At 37.0% G+C, this 18,146-nt stretch overlaps 1 protein-coding gene across 4 annotated transcripts in view; it reads right to left on the reverse strand.

The window, feature by feature from the left end:
• Positions 1-18,146, reverse strand: part of LUZP2 (leucine zipper protein 2) — a 194,091-nt gene that overhangs the window by 110,705 nt on the left and 65,240 nt on the right. For 2 of the 4 annotated variants that reach the window (XM_065683388.1, XM_065683386.1), the window contains exon 1: positions 10,235-10,268. The exons of 1 other annotated variant lie outside the window; for it this stretch is intronic. In XM_065683388.1, coding sequence (XP_065539460.1) covers positions 10,235-10,253 — 19 coding nt within the window. In that variant the 5' untranslated portion in view covers positions 10,254-10,268. Of the gene's footprint in view, positions 1-10,234; positions 10,269-10,644; positions 10,673-18,146 lie in introns of those variants that run through there. One more of the 4 variants, XM_065683389.1, reaches the window with a different exon arrangement.

Genomic DNA, 18,146 nt, shown 5'->3' on the forward strand with positions numbered 1-18,146 from the left:
AACCCAACCCTTAAATACAAAAGAGAAAACTCAAATACAATCTGCAGTTTAAGACTAATTTAAATAGATGTCTCTTTCATCAAATCTATTGCCACTTACGTTCTTTTAGCCACTCTTTTTACAAAACGTTTCTGCTCTAATTGCAATTACGAAGTTTATAGACAATCTACTGTAAATTTAAAGTAAATCAGGTGAGATGATTAGATGGTCACACCCTCTTGGGTTTGGCTTTTTTTTAAAGCAGCAACAGTTAAAAATCATAGACAATATACATTTTTTATGCATCATACATAGAAAATAGTGCTTACAGGTACACTTGAAAAGAGCACAATTCCTTTTAGGTATCTTTAAAGCAATCCTTTGAATATATTGTTGGTGGCAGATGTGAACACATGAATATGGCTTACATTCAAGTGAGAAAAAGATTCATCACAATTCTAAATCAACATCTGGAAGCTGAAGACAAGAACCTTTAAAACTGTAAAACAAGCAAATGAAATGGAAATAATTTATCATGATAACAGAGCACGGCAATGCTTTTTCTCTCTTTCTAAATATGGGCATTTTTTTATCTAGAAATTCAGTAGGGGTAAAGTAATTTATTAATGATCAACAAACAGAATGATCAGGTTATCTAATTATCAAGTATGCAATATATAGTATATATACAATTATAGTGTGTGTATATATAGACAGTGTATTATAATGGTATTCAAGCCAAGTGTCACCTACTTTGATCTGATTTCAGTCAACTCTGAATGAACAATTGCATTTGGGAAAAAAACAAAGATCAAGCTGATTATGAGATCAGCTCTTGCTGAAATATAAATGGCATTTACATTATATGTTGTGTATTTGGGCATTATGTAAACACTGTGCTTCAGACTGCGGGGGAGGGCAGAGAGGAAGAACAATTAAGAGAAAACTTGGGGATTTAAGGCAAGACAAGGAAATTTTTTCTTTACCTGCTCTTCATAAATTGTGCTAAATATTTGGTTGGAATGTTTCATCTCTAACTACTGAGAATAATGTATGCCCTTGTGGTCCAGGCTTGATTTACAACCACTTCAGATAAAAATCACATTGTCAATATGCATATGACTACAACAAGTTATGACCACTCAAGATTTAAGTACCCAACCTACTGTATCTTTAATAGCCAAAAAAATGGAAGCACGCCTTGTGTATTTTGTTTGGGTTCTACACAGCTAGCACTAGAGACTCAGCCCTTTCCATCTATTTCATCTTCTTTTTAATGACTCACCATAAACAAACCAAAACAATCGAACTTCCTTTCAATGACTGATCAGGGAAAAGATACAACTGTCAGTTCCCATCAATAAGTAAAAGAGCAAAAGAAGATTTCTGAAAACTTGCATCTGGCACAGGCACCTGGCCCCAGGAAATGGAACTGCAGGTTTAATCACTGTGAAGAACGCCATACTGAATATAATGACTCAATGGAAAAAACAGTTTGTATTTATTCACTGAATGCCACAAAAGCCACAAAAGGACACAAAAGCAAAGAGTTTTAACATCACAAGGAGGACTGTGCAACACCCTGTGATTGACCCCACAGAAAAATAACTCCTGCCCCGAGAGAGAGGTGTGTTGAGCCTTTTTTCTGCTTCAAGCTATCATTCAGAAAGGACTTCACCTAGAGCAATGAATCCTTACTGGATTTATACAGTTGTAATACGGAACCGGTTTCTTCCATAAAGGAAGTTATTAAATTCTTTACAACTACTCAAATACAGACTGCATAAGTACAGGCTTGTCCTCTGTACGTAGAGCTGATTTTTCACGTAAGTTCTACAGGATTTAGTCTTGAGTCTTTAGTAGGAAATCCAATTCACACCAAACCCATTCTTTTTGATAGCTAACATTACCCTTTTCAGTTCTGACATTCTTCATCATTTATGTCCATAATCCTGCCTTTGGTCTGATTTTGTACTGTGCATCTAGAATTTCTGACTATGGCTTCAGTATTTTACCCTTAAATATAGCACTGTTACACCAGTCTCTCAGACAACCAGCAGCGCTTTTTACCAACATCTCTTTCAGTACAGGTTAACATTCCTGTCTCAGCTAGCTGTATAGTTTGATCTCATAGCTCATTTGGATTTTACCTTTAATTCTGCTCTTTAATAAAAGGAAGACCTTCCAACATCATGCCACCTATAGTAAATTTCACTCTCTAAGCTGTTCTCTCAGTTGATATAAAATTGAAGTATCTCTACCTTACCTGACAAAACTGCCAATGGATATCCTCTGAAAGCCTATTTACTGTTTAATAATCTAGTTCAGTAAAGTTCATTGATCAACTATCATCAAGCTTTAGAAATGGAACCTGTGAAAACATTTATCTTTTTTTTAACCCAGAGGCAACAAGATATTAGTCCCAGATCATTTGATTCTGTACACATAACCAAGCACACATACTATGTACATATATAAACATGCACACAAATGAGATGTATAAATCTAGCACAAAACCATTTCTAGGCAGAGACAAGCCGCAGGAGTATTCTTTTTAAATTCAAGCTGGTATTCTATAACTGTGCGAAGAACATGCATACTGAGACCAGCTGCCCATGGCAGGAAAGTTGGAACTAGATGATCTTAAGGTTCTTCCCAATCCAAACCATTTTCTGATTTAATCTATGATGGAGATTTCCCAAGTCCACTCAACTTTTCCAGTGGCTGTGGAAGGGCAAACACCACAGTATAAGGTCAGCTAGTTAAAATTACTTTCCCCTACTCTATTTATAAACATAGATGTGTCCTAATGATAAGCTACCCACTTTGTGTTCTGTGGCACATATTTCCTTATATTCTGTGATATATGGAGAGGAACAACCCCTTCGGGCAGGAAACACAGTGACTATAGCACAGCTACTGGTTGGGCAGAGAAGGGATTCAGAGCAGCCCTGCAGAGAAGGACCTGGGGGTGTTGGGTGATGAGAAGCTCCCCATGACCCAGCACTGTGTGCCTGCAGCACAGAAACCCCACATGCAGAACCCCCCCATGCGCTGGGCTGCATCTCCAGCAGCATGAACAGCTCTACTCTATTCTACCTCTACTGTGCTCTGGGGAAATCCCCCTGCAGTCCTGCATCATGCTCTGAGGGCAACAACACAAGAGGGACATGAAGCTGTTGGAGTGAGTCCAGAGGAAGCCACGAGGATGATAAGGGGGCTGGAGCATCTCATGTATGAAGAAAATCTGAGAAAGCTGGGGTGTTCAGCCTGGAGAAGGGTGCATGGAGACCTCATAGCAGCCTTCCAGTATCTGAAGGGGGCATACAAGGATGCTGGAGGACTCTTCATCAGGGACTGTAGCAATAAGACAAGGAGTGCCAGGTTTAAACTGAAAAAGGGGAGATTCAGATTGGATATAAGGAAGAAGCCCTTCCCTGTGAGGGTGGTGAGGCACTGACACAGGCTGTCCAAGAAACTTGTGAGTACTCCATCCCTGGCAGTCTTCAGGGTCAGGTTGGAGGGGCTTGGAGCAACCTGGTCTAGTGAAAAGTGTCCCTGCCTGTGGCAGGGTGTTGCATCTGAATGATCATAATGTCCTTTCCAACCCAAACCATTCTATGACTCTATGACTCAGGAATGAACCCCTCTGCAGAAAGATTTCTCTCTCCTGCTGACTGCAAAGGAAGCCTAGCTATAAGCACCATCAGGGTGTTGTTGTAGAAGACGGAAGACAAACCGAAGCTGCTGAATATAACTGAATTCAGCCACAACAGCAGTAATTGCAGAAATAGCCAGATCGCAGCAGTAAACCAACACAACTGTCCCCACCACCAAAGCCTAGTGACTTGCTCGAAAGGCAACATAACTTTAGTTACAGATTACCAAAATCCTCACACTGTTTAAGAATTTAGAGAATATGTATCTGCACCTCTATTTCTAGTCCATCTCTTTCATACTTGAGACAGCAGGTATTAATAAATGGGCTACTACAAAGTGTTGGGAGAAAGAAATATCCTCGCTATTTATAGTTTTACTATTACAAAATGTATTAGGTTTGTCCAGTAGTAATTTCCCATTTTCCCAAATTCTTTGTTTTTCCAATTTACCAATTTCCAAATATTTGAAATTGCTGTTGCATGTGTATTTTACATTAACTCTGCTCAAAAGTGAAGAAAACAGCCTGTTCAGTAGAATTCTTCCTCTTGCCTCTCACATTTTCTGGTGCTAATGTGATTCACCCTAGATCATTACAAAAATCAAGCATTAATGTTTTTTAACTGAAGAAATGAAAAAAAAACCCTCAATTTGATTAAAATTGTTACAGACATTCTCACAGAAATTTAGAAATTAAAGAAAGAAAAGTTTATTGAAGAAATACTCTATCATCTTCTGCTGAGACCCCACTCTTCTGTGTTGTACAGTTGATATCATTTCAGCCCTTTCAATTTCACAATGGCTCAAAACCTTGGAACTTCTACCAAACCCAGGATATTTTAATAATAATAATAACCATCATCATCATCATCTTCCTGACTTTCAGCCTGTATTTTGCTTTTTTTTCCCCTGAATCATGGAAACCCTTGCCAACAAATCTGTTGCATCTAAGTTTACTGTCTCCTTTTTCTCCTTCATGGGGCTACAAATTAAAACTATGCTAGGCACATAAAAGACAGTCTTATGGTTGCAAAGACATAAAAGATAATAAACTTATTTTCTTATTGTGGTTTGTAGGCAAGTCACATGGCTAGTTTAAAACTTACTTAAATATTTGTTTATGTATTTTGACATCTGAGAATAAGGATTATCACAAGTATGAGAGTCTCATTTGATACTGAATGTGGCTGACCTGGAACGACTGAGTGCGTTCCATTCTAATCAGAGAATGACAGTTCTGCATACTGTTTGCTTTGAGGATGACTATTTCTTCATCTTGATTCCATTTTCAAATCAATTGGGATATTTCACTCTAAAATATTACTTCAATATGTCAATAGATCACCAAGCCAAACCATTATTTCCACAAGCTATTAATTACTTACTGATTATACGATTCCCAAAAGAGGGATGCAAAGTATGCTACATTGTAGGTGTCCCACAACTTGTTGGCAAAAAAATTATTTTTTTTAAATGCATCATAAGACATCACTGAGCCCCAGCTCTTTAGAGAACTGCCTCTCATTACCCTACCATCAGCCCTGTGTTATATTGTTTTCTGACTATCACAGAGTCAGAGCAGGCATATGTCTGTCTGGAAAAGACAGTATCAATAACCCGATAAAACCAACTTCTTTCTGTACAAAAGCCACATAACAGAAGAAACATAGAAAAGTTCATGTCATGGCTCCCAGATATCGGTAAAAAAATTTTCATCAGTTTTAGGTGACTCTTCTGACAACGCATTCTCAGTCTTAGAATATAAAACCCTCATCCAAGGGAACACCAGAATCTGTCCTGGACTTCTGGTAAATTTTTCAGGACTGTCTGAGGGTAAGCTGGCCAGCACTAAACCTCCTGTGCTTTATTTTTTAATCCATCTGCTAGTGAGTTATGCAAAAGAAAAAGCTTGCAAATCCCTTCAGCAGAAAACTACTTTTTAAAGGAAACACAATAGGAATATTCTGTTCTATCTAGCAGCAGGAGCTCCAGATACTTGTTTTACTCAAACTGGCACAAAATGAGGAAAATGAAAACCAAACCTCCTTATAATGCAAGCCACGCACTCAGCGGGTCTCTCCTTGTGCCTGCTCTTGACCCCTTTATGTGGCATTACAATAATAAGCCGCGTAGATAGAAACAATCCTATAGTTCATTTTCTGCTAGAAAGGACAACTTTGAACAATTTAATATTAAATCTGCATTTATGGTATCAAACCACTTTTAGCTTTGTTCACTTCGCTGTGAACACAGATTATCTCAAGATACTATCATCCTGTGCTTGTACAAAAATCAGGACCATGCATGCTGCAATTAATTTCTTCAAGATCCTTAATATATTCCAAAACACTTAAAATAATTCTTTGTAACTTTTCAGCACAACAATGATGCTGTTCCACTGACACATTCAGGATGTTTTTTTCACATATGTTTGTATAACTTACAAAAAATTTTCTCCACATCTTGAACTTTGTCCTCACTACATTTCAAATACTTGCTTACAATACTCATAAAGCCTCATTATGTATAAGTGCTGTTGTGGACAAAAATCCATGTTCTTATAACCTGTACTTCACTGGAGGTACCTAACCTAACTGAGAGCAATTGAATTTGTTTTTCTTGCTACACTATTAGTAATTTCTCTTGAATTGTACAGATGTACTATATTTCTATTTTAATTACAATGCTCCAAAATGCAGTGCTTTTTAGGGTCATAGACTGACTGACCAACCAGCCAAAACTCTTACCTTGACTTTAGCCATAATGTCACTTCATTTCTATATCTCAGTGTGATATGACCACCCGGTAAAAAAGAAAGTAAAAAGAAGACAGGCTAGCTGAAATGAAAAATACAACTGCATCTGCTAAGGATCAAGGTACAGTACCAGAAGAAAAGGCTGACTGTAGAAAGACAGAAACAGGACAAAAGTCATTAAGTGGAAAAGAAGATATAGAAGCAGCAGAAAATAAATATGAAGTTCTGAAGAGCCACCTGAAATCTGCACCACAGCCAGAAAAATCTGAAGAGCTCAAAAGAAACTGGCAAGTCCTGGGTAAGCAATGAAGGGGCTAAATAAAGATTTTGCAGTCTGCTGCTGTGTTTCTGAGTCATCAACAACAAAATACTGCTCTCAGCATAATTTACATCAGTGGAATTTGGAGTAACAAAATGGAAACCAGCTAGTGAACACAAATTATGAGGAACAGACACACGAACAGCCAGAGAACTGGCAGTCCAAAAACATGTTAACATCCAAAAAATGAGACAGAAATGCTGAAAACTAAAACCAACAAAGAAATTGGGTAGATTTTAAAGAACGGGAAATGAAAAATAAAGGATCATAAAAGGAAAATTATTTTTCTAACATTTGTGAAAATATTGCAGATTTCTTTAAGTGATAGAGTCCTCTCCAGTTCAACCACAGAAAATGATCCAGAAATAACTGTATGAAGAAAATACTGCGGCATTTCACAGCATCTATATACTCTGTGGCTCTCCTTTCAACAGATGCCATACAGAGCTATGTATATTACTTCAACGCTTCTTTATCCTGTTAAATGCTTCATTTCCCTGAAAAATGTACTGAAACTCAAGTTTAAAAATAAGTGATACATAATAAGTAAAGTAACAGCTTCTATTCCCACTGGACCAATATCTACAACCATTTTGATTTTCCTCTTTATAAAGTCTGTATGAAGTTAGTCTTCATACAATTAAGCTTAATAAAATAAAATTGTCTAATAAAAAGTGCCTGTGGTATTTACAGATTGATGATTCATAGCAATATACCTGAATAAACAGAATAATGTGTGAATGGATAGACACCAATGGATAACACGACAGAATAGAAGGCACACTTTACTATTTTACATTAGGTTTATCTATATATTTTTTTCCAAGACAAATCTGTATTTCCAGAAACCTGGACAGAAATTTTGATATTTCTAACAAAAACTCTAGATTAGTGGTAATTACATTTACTAATCACCATGTTGTCCATCCATTCTGAAACTTATCTTACTAGTGTGTAGGACTTTGGTGAGATTTGGATCAATTCTGAATGCAATCTTTGGTGGTTTTCACTTAACATTTCTATTTCAGAAAACACTTAAGGTCTCTGACAAAGCAGTCAGTCAATTTGCTTCCTTCTTTCCATCAGTGTTCTCTCCATCACTGTTTTCTTTTCCACTGCCTAAAGCACCGAGTTTCTGTTTGAATCCTCCTGTTTGCCAAGGCTTGCCACACTCAAGTTACTCAACTCAGTCAAGGTCATGATGCTCCTGTGACCAGAAAGAAGGAAAAACTAAAAGACAAACTACAGGTGTATGCCATAGTTTCAACTGCAGATTCATTCTGTAGCAGCTTCATCCTTAAGTGACTCTGAACACGAAAAAATATTTTCTAACTTCACAACTTTTCCCTCTGCTTTTTTATAGACTCTGTGGGCACTACAGATATTTAAGAGGTTTTTTTTAAAGGTGACAGCATAATTTATAATGTAAAGCATTATCAGGCTCAAATATAAATTTTTCTAACCCTTCCTACAAAAATCTTTTTAATTCATTAAAAATACTTATTTATTTCTAAAAACATCATAATGAGAATTACATGGGGAGGGAAGAAACATCTAAATTTACCACACACAGAATGTGCAAATGAAGTGCTACAGAGCAATGTTCTTATCAAGTTTCAAGCAAATTTATGTTTGCTGTTGAGAAAATCCTTCTGAACTGCTGAAATGCAACTATGTTAATAAGCAGATATAAAAAGCAAATGCTGAAAACAAATGCCCAGCTCACTTCCTGTAGATTTTCCTTTTCCCAGACACTACCTCTTCCCTACGCATCTGCCCCCATCAGCAGCCAGCACCAGCTATGTCTTCCAGATGGAACAAAATACAACTTCACTGCTGAGTTTTTATTTTTATCAGGTTCCCAGTGATACAAATACTTCTCCAGCTGCAGCAAGAATTATGGGTACTAAACCAGCACAGACAGTAACTGACACAGAGCAGCTCTGCCCCTACATTCATTTTTCCCCTTGCATTTCATATCTGTTTTGAATGACATCTCCATTGCAGATTCAAAGGAAGAAAATGCTACATGGCTAACTTTTTCATCAATATACTTTGTGAGAATAAAAGTTTCTTTTTGAGAATGGTACATGAACATGGCTGATATCTGCCATATATGCAGACTAAGGAGGATAGTTCAATATATTTGCATCAGTTCTTTCCTGAAAAAAAGCAGCCTTCCTTCACTTTGTATTCAGACCATTTTTACTAGATCAGAACTGAAGTATAACTTCATGAACTTTATATTTTTTCTATTTCTCAGCATGACTGCCACACAGTTCTGTAAGTTTTGCATCATCTTTTGTAATCCTCATTCAAGTGATCTCCAAATCAATCCTATCAAAATTGGAAAGAACAGGCTGTAGCACTGTTAAATTTACATGTTACATGTAACCACTGTAATATGTAAATTCATAGTGGAGAGATTTCCCAGGTTATCAGCATACTATTACAGGCATGCTGTCCAACTGCAGATGTTACTGCAGGATTCACATTTTCCTAACTGCTCAAAATATCAGATTTCTTCATTCAGATGATCATTTGTTTCTTATATAAAAGCAATATATAATTAAAAAGTAATGAATTACATTCAAAAGATGTTCAGGAATTTAATTAAATTTAATTTAATTAAAATTTGAACAACTCTATGCTAATTCCCTAGTGAAAAAAAAAAATAATCAAGATCACAGAAATATCTAGGCTATCTAAGCTGCATGTATTCCCATCTCTGAAAACCATGCTCCTCTGCAGTAAGTATGTAAAAATGTTAGAAAAAAAAAAAGGCAATGCCAAACTGCACTTAAATATCTCTCTTCTGTTAAGTAGCTTATTTAAATAACCTATATCAGTTAGTCTGAACCTGTATTCAACTTCTTGCTGATAATGGCTTGGTCTTGAGGGAATTAAAAGTGTTAATTGCTTTTCTGGAAGCACTGAGATCTTAAAATAACTATTACCCGACCTCAGATAGTGCAGACAGAGTCCTGGGGAATATCCTATCCCCAGTATAAGTCCTTGGTATGAAAAACCTTTCCTGCTGCACTAGGAAGTATCACTGAAAAGCACCCTGACTGTGAGAAACTATCCAGTCTTTAGCAGAGTTTAGTTACGAATTCCCATAATCAAAGTGAACAGCAGTCAGTCTCACAGGAGGCTGTAAAGGAGACACTTATATTTACCACTATGCATTCCAAGAAAGTTATAAAGTGAGTATAACCCACTAGCAACTTAAAGGGCTTATTGATTTAGCTTGTACCTGAACTGTAGAATGGTTTTCTCAAGGGAAATTACAATATGAGTTCATTTATCAAGGACAAGTCCACTCTTTTTGAGAGTGATGTTATTTTGCCTTGTAGTATATATAACCAAACGGCTAACTAAAGCAAATACACATGAAGGGGTTTAATGCTAGAAAATTACAGTATTATTAGATATGAGAAAGGACTAATTGCTTACAGGGTGAAAGCTGCATTTAACATAGCCATTTTATGATTTGTGCAGACTACAAAATCTGGGGTACTGACTTTCTGATAATTCTGTCATCACTTGCCCCGAACCAAAATACAAGGTATTTTCCTCTGTATTTCTTTTCCTTGAGGACTATACTGAAAACACTTGAAATGCTACAAAACCCTTGCTTTTTTCATTATCCATTATCATGGGAAGAATCTTGTATTTAATTAATGAACTTCAGAGAAGCGCAGTGTCCTGGGTTCAGCAGTAGCAGTCATTTTTAATCCTTCTTAGTTGCTGTGGTTTTGACTTTCAGCCTGGGAACAGCACTGATAATGCCGATGTCATTAGTTGCTGGTCAGTAATTTTTTTGTCTGACCAAGGACTTTCTGAGTCTCATGCTCTGCCAGGGAGGAGGGGAAGCCGGGAAGAAGCAGAGACAGGGCACCTGACCCAAACTAGCCAAAGAGGTATTCCATACCACAGTACGTCATGCCCAGGATGTAGAACTGGGGGCAGTTACCCGGATGGGCTAGATCACTGCTCAGTCGGGCTGGGTATCGGTCAGCGGGTCGTGAGCAGTTGTGTTCTCTTCCCTTGTTATTTCCCTTATAATTATTATTATTGGTGGTAGCAGTAGCGGTTTTGTGTTATACCTTAGTTACTGGACTGTTCTTATCTCAACCCGTGGGAGTTATATTCTTTCGATTCTCCCCCCCATCCCTCCGAGAGCAGGGAGCAGGAAATGGAGGAGTGAGTGAACGAGCTGCGTGGCTGGGCTTAAACCACAACACAGAAATGATGTAAAGCCTTGATGATATATTTGCACACTGCCAGGTGGAGAATTTAGGAAAAAACTCTTGCACATACAAAATCAGGCATTCCTACATAGCTCAGAAATCAAAAGTGCTATTTGTGACAAAAGATTTGGATAGTCACACTCCAAACTCCCATGCTGCACACATCCATTTTATGCCACAAGCAACACCCAGCAGGTGCCCCCACACACGTGCAGAAATGCCAAAGTCAGCAGGTGTGAGCTGTAAAGCATTACTAAGATCAAGACCCGAAGAGTCTATTTCTTACAGGTTTGCTCAAACCCCAACACATATTTCACCTGTATCTTCTGTTCCCTGCTCTTGTTGCAAGACTTGGCTGACACCTGCATTCTCCAGGAAGTAATCATTGTGCTTGTCTGTAAGAGTTTATTTATGGTGTGCAGTTCAATTACTAAGACTGTTATTAAGATCAAATAACTTACACACAGCAGTAGCAAAAAGAGGTGGCAGACCATGTCAGACCAGCAAGACTATTCTCTGGACGAACAGAGATTGTTCTTATTTACATACAATACATCCTTATCTGTCAGGTTATCACAGACTATGAAAATGTGAAAATAGGAAAGCGAGTTGCATCACATTAATTACAGCAAAGAGGCCAACTTAACTATTACATCAACAGAGTGGTTGGCATTGACCTCCGTGGAAGCTACATCAGGAGCCATGTAATGATCTTTCTTTTTGGATGAATACTCACTTGTCAGTAATTTGTGTTCACTTAACATTAAAAGAGGTTACTAATTAATAGCAAAATTCAAGCTTTAAATTCAAAGTTGGTTTGGCACCACACCTTGATAATAAGATATTTGTGGCACCACATGAAACTCTGTTATGAGTCAAGATCTTCCATTCTCAGAGGAAAACCCCCAAACGATTCAATGCATTAAGAGCAATGGGATTCTAAATATCTGAATGGAGTTCTACAGAAATTATACTAGGTACAAATCCCTGTATTCTTCCAGTAACACATGCTCCAATAAAAAAATCAGACAAACTGAATTGCACCTACATATCTCATAGAAAGGACAGTACCTTTGGAAATCTACTTCAGTTAAACGGATCCAAATGTTTGGTAGCATAACATTTAGTGTTTAAGTTACAAAACCTTGTATCAAACTCACCAACTCATTACACAACCCTGTGCTTGCTGTTTAACTTCTTATCTTTTATTTCTATTATAAACAAAAAGTTGGCATTTTTGATTTTACATTTTTTTTGTGATCAATTTTATAAAGGGAAGGGGAGAAAACAGAAATAATTTTAGTATTCACTCACTCTCTTTCCTCCAGGGTGCTTGGTGATATGAAATAGTCATGAGAAGTCTACCACAGGTCTGACATTATGAACTCAAAATATGACATCATTTCAATTGCTTTCCTTGCACAGCCTACTAAACTAATGTGTGTTGGCCTAAAAAGCAACGTCCTTTCTTAAAGGGACAGCCATTAAGTACTAACTATTTGCATCTGAAGTATTCCTATTAACGCAACTCTGTGATTAGAGCTGCATGTACATAAACAAACCTGATGAAACATCATGTTGTGCTGGATCACTGCAAGTTTTCCAAAGGGAACTATACGCTGCATTCAGTAAGATCATATTCTGAAGATACCCATATTTTAAGTTCAAGCTGGAAAAGTATGAAAGAAGGGAGAGCACAATACTAAATGACGCAGTATGAGTAATTTCCAAATTATTTTAACTTGATCTGATTCATTAAATAGCTCTTGCTGAAAGGAAAAGGTAGCAAAGAAGCTACAAAAGCAAACAAGAGCTACATCGCTCATATTCAATGGCCCAGTTATGAATATGTAGAAGATTTAAACTGATATTTTCAACTACTTGAGCTCTCATCTCTGACAATAATGTAAAGCAACCAGATTTTAAAGCACTTACAGGTAACACTGCAGTTCTTACTGATGTTGTTCACAATTAATAGAGTCACGGTAGTGGAAGTACAAAAATCCCATCCCTCATGTGAGTGATTTTTTCAAGAAGAAAAAAACAGAATTATTCTCAATGTATTAGCCTATTTCATAAAAAGTAAAACAGCTATAAATAAATAGGTTTGATATTTCACGTTCTCACGTTTCAAAGTAATTAATTAACTTCATATTTCATCTATTAAACTTCAAAAGTAGTACAAATACACGGCCTGCATAACAGACACTTCAAGGATTTTGTAACATTGGAGGGCAGGAGGTTATGAAAAAGGAAATATTACTTATTTGAATGTTGTTCAGCTAATAAATAAAAAATAATTATTCATTCTACTTTTAACTCATACTCAAAAATTTGTGTTTTAAAATACAAGATGTTTAATGCAAGTTATTAGTTGCAAAAAACCCTAACCCTCAGAAGATGTCAGAGTTTCCTTTCTGGGTCTCCTGCCATTTGCTTTGTTTTGAAACATTTGTTTCAATGCACATGGCAAACATCAAAGGTCCAATGTACCTTTCCCGTAAGAAAAATACGTGTCACTTTTTGGGTGATAATTTAGCTCAATCACCTCACTCTCTTTAGGCAAGTAAGCCTTGGGGGGAAAAGCTTTATGAAACCAACAACCAGCTTGCAGTAGATCCTGCACAATACGTCTGAGGAAAGGAGAAAGAAGTCTTAGCTCCATAAAAACTCATCTGTTAAACTGGCAGTAGGTATTGGCACACCAGGCCCTGCTAACATTGCATTAAGAAACACGCGTTCTCAAACATACTGCTTGGAGAATGGTAGTTTGGGCATTTGGTGCTAGGGTTTTACACCAACCCCAAGGCAAGACTGCCCGATAGCATAGTGTCGCACAGTTCTGCTGAAGGCAACTTATTTGACAAAAAGTTCCTGATTGAAGTTAGGTTGTTTTTCAGGTTCTTTTCAAATTAGTTTCACTTTTGTTGTTTAGCTATAGAGGACTAAGCAGGAGAAAGGACAGGTGGACTGGGAGCAGCCAATTATTTTGTGTTTGCAGTCTAGTGTCTTGTTTATGCTGCAAGCCTGAAGCAAGAATTCTTCATTAACAGCAGCTGATTTCTTGGTACACACTGCTTTTACCGGGTCACTTGCAAAGATTCCTCATTACCCATCGTTACTAACAAACCTTAGTGAAACAATCAAATACTGATAGCAAATTTAAAAGAAAATTTAATTTCATAAAATATGCTTTTCTTCTCTCCTCTCTTCTTTTTCTTTTTATTTTTTTTATTATTTTATTCCTAAGTTTTGGAGGCACAAAAGAGCTCCATAATGAAGATGTCTCATCACTTCTGCTTTAGTGCTGTATTAAGAAAGCTTATGCACCTTCCTGAGATCTTTGAATACTTCTCTGCTGACAGTTTTGATGCATATATTAAATTCTCATGCATTTAGTCACACTGGAGTCTGTTTCTTGAAGTCCAGTACTGAGTGAATATAGTCTAGCTGAAGTATTTTTATCCTTCCATTTTTCAGGTAGCCAAACTGAAGAAATTATGATGACCGGACTCTAGGTGTTCAAAATCTGGTGTCTGATTAATCATTCATGGTTCATTTTCTACTACATAGTCTGAAATAGAATCTTAAAATGGTTTGAGTTGGAAGGGACCTTAAAGATCATCGTTCCATTGTTCCTGCTATGGGCAGGGACACCTCCAGCTAGAATAAGCTGTGAAGTTAAGGCTTTTCAGCAAATATAATTCAGAGACAGGAAGGAAAAAAAAAAAAAAAAGAAAAAAAAAAAAAAAAGACAGTACTGATAAAATTCTTCTTTTGGTGGGGAGAGGCAGGGAGCTACATTTTCAATTGTTTCTAGCAAGAACCAGTCCAATTGTCTACCTACTGAAACTCCCTGATCAACTCATTATCCTCCCTCCACATATTTAAGCTTTGCCCTGTAAAGCTTGTTTATAACTTACGTTTAAGTTATCTATCTTTGGCAAAGCTGTCTATTTACCTTATGGTTTTGAATAAGAGCAGCATGAAAAATATTTACATTAAGCAGACAAAGGCGAGTAGAAAAAGTAGCATCTGGATCTGAAGGCTTTAACGGTGAAATCTTAACATAGAGTCTCTCTCACAGAAATTGCCTTTGTTTAATGAAACAAACTCAAAGAGCAGGTTTATTTTGCTCTGTAATATGTAAATATTCAGTGCAAGAGAGAACATATCCCTGGTCCTCTAATCTCTTGCTAAGCTTGCAATACACGTTTTCCCTATGAAATTTAACTCACGGGACGTCCACAATAGTCCCAATTCCAGTGAAGCAGCCTGTGACAAGGCCAGCCACCGTGTTTGCTAGCCTCTTCTTTTAAAATGCTTCCTCTGAAAGCTGAAAACTTCCAAATGGTAGGAAGGGCAGCACATTTTAAGTACAGGGAAGGATGATCCACACAGAAAGTGGAATCTGAGGCCTGAAGCTACCCTACACACCAGCGGAGCAGAACTGCGAGTAGCCAGGCAAATCCCTGATGTAAACACCACAGAAGAAACAGAAACAAACACTCATTTCAAAACCAATGCAGTGTCCGGCTCTGTTTAGCAAATATGGTCCATTTTACTTTTATAGTCCCCAGAGTACAATCCTGCTGTCAATCCCAAAGATACAGTTAACGATTGATAGATGATCTAGTATTATGCTAAACAGGCTTTCTACGCTTTCTTTTTGTTGTACTCAGTTCTTATGAGCTCTGCTGTCCACAGCCCACCAAGGAAGGTACATAACACTACCAAGGCATGTATATAGAAATTAGTTGTTTTCAGGGTTCCAGCAGCTGAACAGAAAATACAAATGCACTCTATCCAGGAGCTAGGATTTATTATCATTAGCTTCATGCCAAAAGGCTAACTTTTTACATTGAATCTGTTATTTAATGACTCGGATCCTGCTAGTCTAATGCTCTGTACGTAAACCTACTCCAGATGTTCTCAACCTGCGGGTTCCTGGTAGTCGAGCAGCTTCTCTGCTGAGGCATTAAGACCATTTTTATTACTGCTATAATTAGTATTTGAGATAGACTGGGCAAACACAGATTGACGTCTGATATAAATCGTATGAGCAATTTAAACCTCAAGGGACTTAAGTTTCATATTCTACACAGCAATTAGGTTGAAAACAGACTATGTTGTAATTTCCATGGTAATGAATCATACCTTCAGAGAACTATCAAACACTGTCAAGGTAACTAATATGATACTATGTAAATTATTAATTTATAAACCTGCTTTAAGATCAATCAATTATGGTGGGGACAAAGATATGAAATATAAATCCACATACTTCTCAATTTCCCCACTCCTTCCCCCTCCCCCTTTTGGTTTGTTTTTTGGGTTTTGGGGGTTTTTTTTGTTTGTTTGTTTGTTTTTGGTTTTGTTTTTGTTTAACTTAGAAAACTGTACATTGGCAGCAGGAAGAAATATAGGCATTATTATTTCAGTCTCTAAAGACAACTTCATAAACAATTTGTTTCCAAATAAAAATAAAGCAAGATCCAAAGACAATGGCAAGCACCACTAAAATGACAGTCATAGTCAGCACTTACAGCCATCTAGGACAACACAAATTTTACTGAAATAAAGCAGATTTCTAAGGCATACCTAAACTCTGAAACAAAGACAGTAGATTTGTCAATTATTGTTATAGATCTGTAACCTGTAACAAAAACCATCTCCATCCCAGTATTGACCTAGAAGCATTTATTTAAAGTACCATCTATCTTCCAATCTAACCTTTATTTTCTACTCCATACTTACTAACTGGAAAAAGGAGCAATATTTTTGTCAGCTAATCAAAAAGAAGCCCTAAGCAGGAGTAGAGTAACAGGTTTAACGTCCAGGTAAAATGGAAAGTGTTTCACCCCTCCAGAAATGTTTCAGTTCATTTAAGTCTCCTAACTAAACAATATTTCTTAAGTAGAGTAAAAATACTCCCCTCATTTACAGTACTTTTATCCTTGCATTTGAACAAGAGACAGAGGAAACCCTCACTTATTAAAATACCTAAGAAGGTGACTGGCAGTATTACAGTAGACTGTTCAGACGGCACTCTGCTGTCAAGCTTTCCTTGCTCACCTTCCAACCTGTAATGAGACACCTAAAACTCACATGGCAGGAATTCACATGCAGAAGGGAAGGAAAATCTAAAATAGGAAAAAACTAGACTGAAGGAAAAAAAAAAAAAAACAAAAACAAACAAAAAAACCCCACAAACAAAAAAAAACAACCAAACAAAAAAAAAAAACAGCTCACAAAACACACAACATTAAGGTTTGATTATTTAGCAAAGAAGCTCATTAGCTTAAACAGCCTAACTTGCCTGTCTTTCAGAACCTTACCAGATGCCACAGTAAGAAGTCACCTTTAGAAATATAAGATTTTATTTATTTCGTTCCAGTACTACCTGCCTGCCTTTTCTATCCCTAATGAGTAGATCTGGTTATCAATGATTTGATAAATCTTAATGAGAATCAGATGAAGTATACTGAGTTTGACATCCAGCACTATTCTTTACCCCAAGCCTCCCAAACCTTAGGGGCTGCACTAGAACAGTTAGAACAAATGAACACAGTTTTCTTAGCTTCTAAGTTCAATTGGTCCAGAAATTCTACAGAACAGTTTCATTTAATGAAATCTAACCAAAGTCCTATTAATCCTACTAATATCCCCCTCCCACTATCATATTTTCCCCCTTTCACCTACTGAAATGTTTCTGTTCAAAAATTCTCCCCGAAGCACAAATAATTTCTTTTCATAACATTTACTGCTCTAAAATCAACTGGATGCTTCTAATACCCACATGATGTCACTTATATTCCTGGTTTCTCCTATTTAAATAGTGAAAGGAAACAGCTGCCTTTGACAAATCTGAGAACAAAGTTGCAAGGTCAATGACCATTTGCTCCTTTTACTAATTTTTGTTCACGCGTACTTTGATCAGATAATTGATTTTTCCTTTTTAACCTCAGTACATATCCACAAAGGTAGTTATTCATGTGCCACGTTCTAGTATAAGAGAATTGAAATGCCACTGAAAAAGCAAAAATATTGAGATCACGCTCTTATAGGTAAACGTAAAGGAAAAGACTGTCCTGATCCTGCTCTGTCTGTGGTAGAATGAGATAAGTAACTACTAGGTCAGTGCATGTAAACCAGGATAAAACTGACATATGAGATAATCAGG

Source organism: Lathamus discolor, chromosome 6 (assembly GCF_037157495.1).
Source record: "Lathamus discolor isolate bLatDis1 chromosome 6, bLatDis1.hap1, whole genome shotgun sequence".
Classification (NCBI taxonomy): Eukaryota; Metazoa; Chordata; class Aves; order Psittaciformes; family Psittacidae; genus Lathamus; species Lathamus discolor.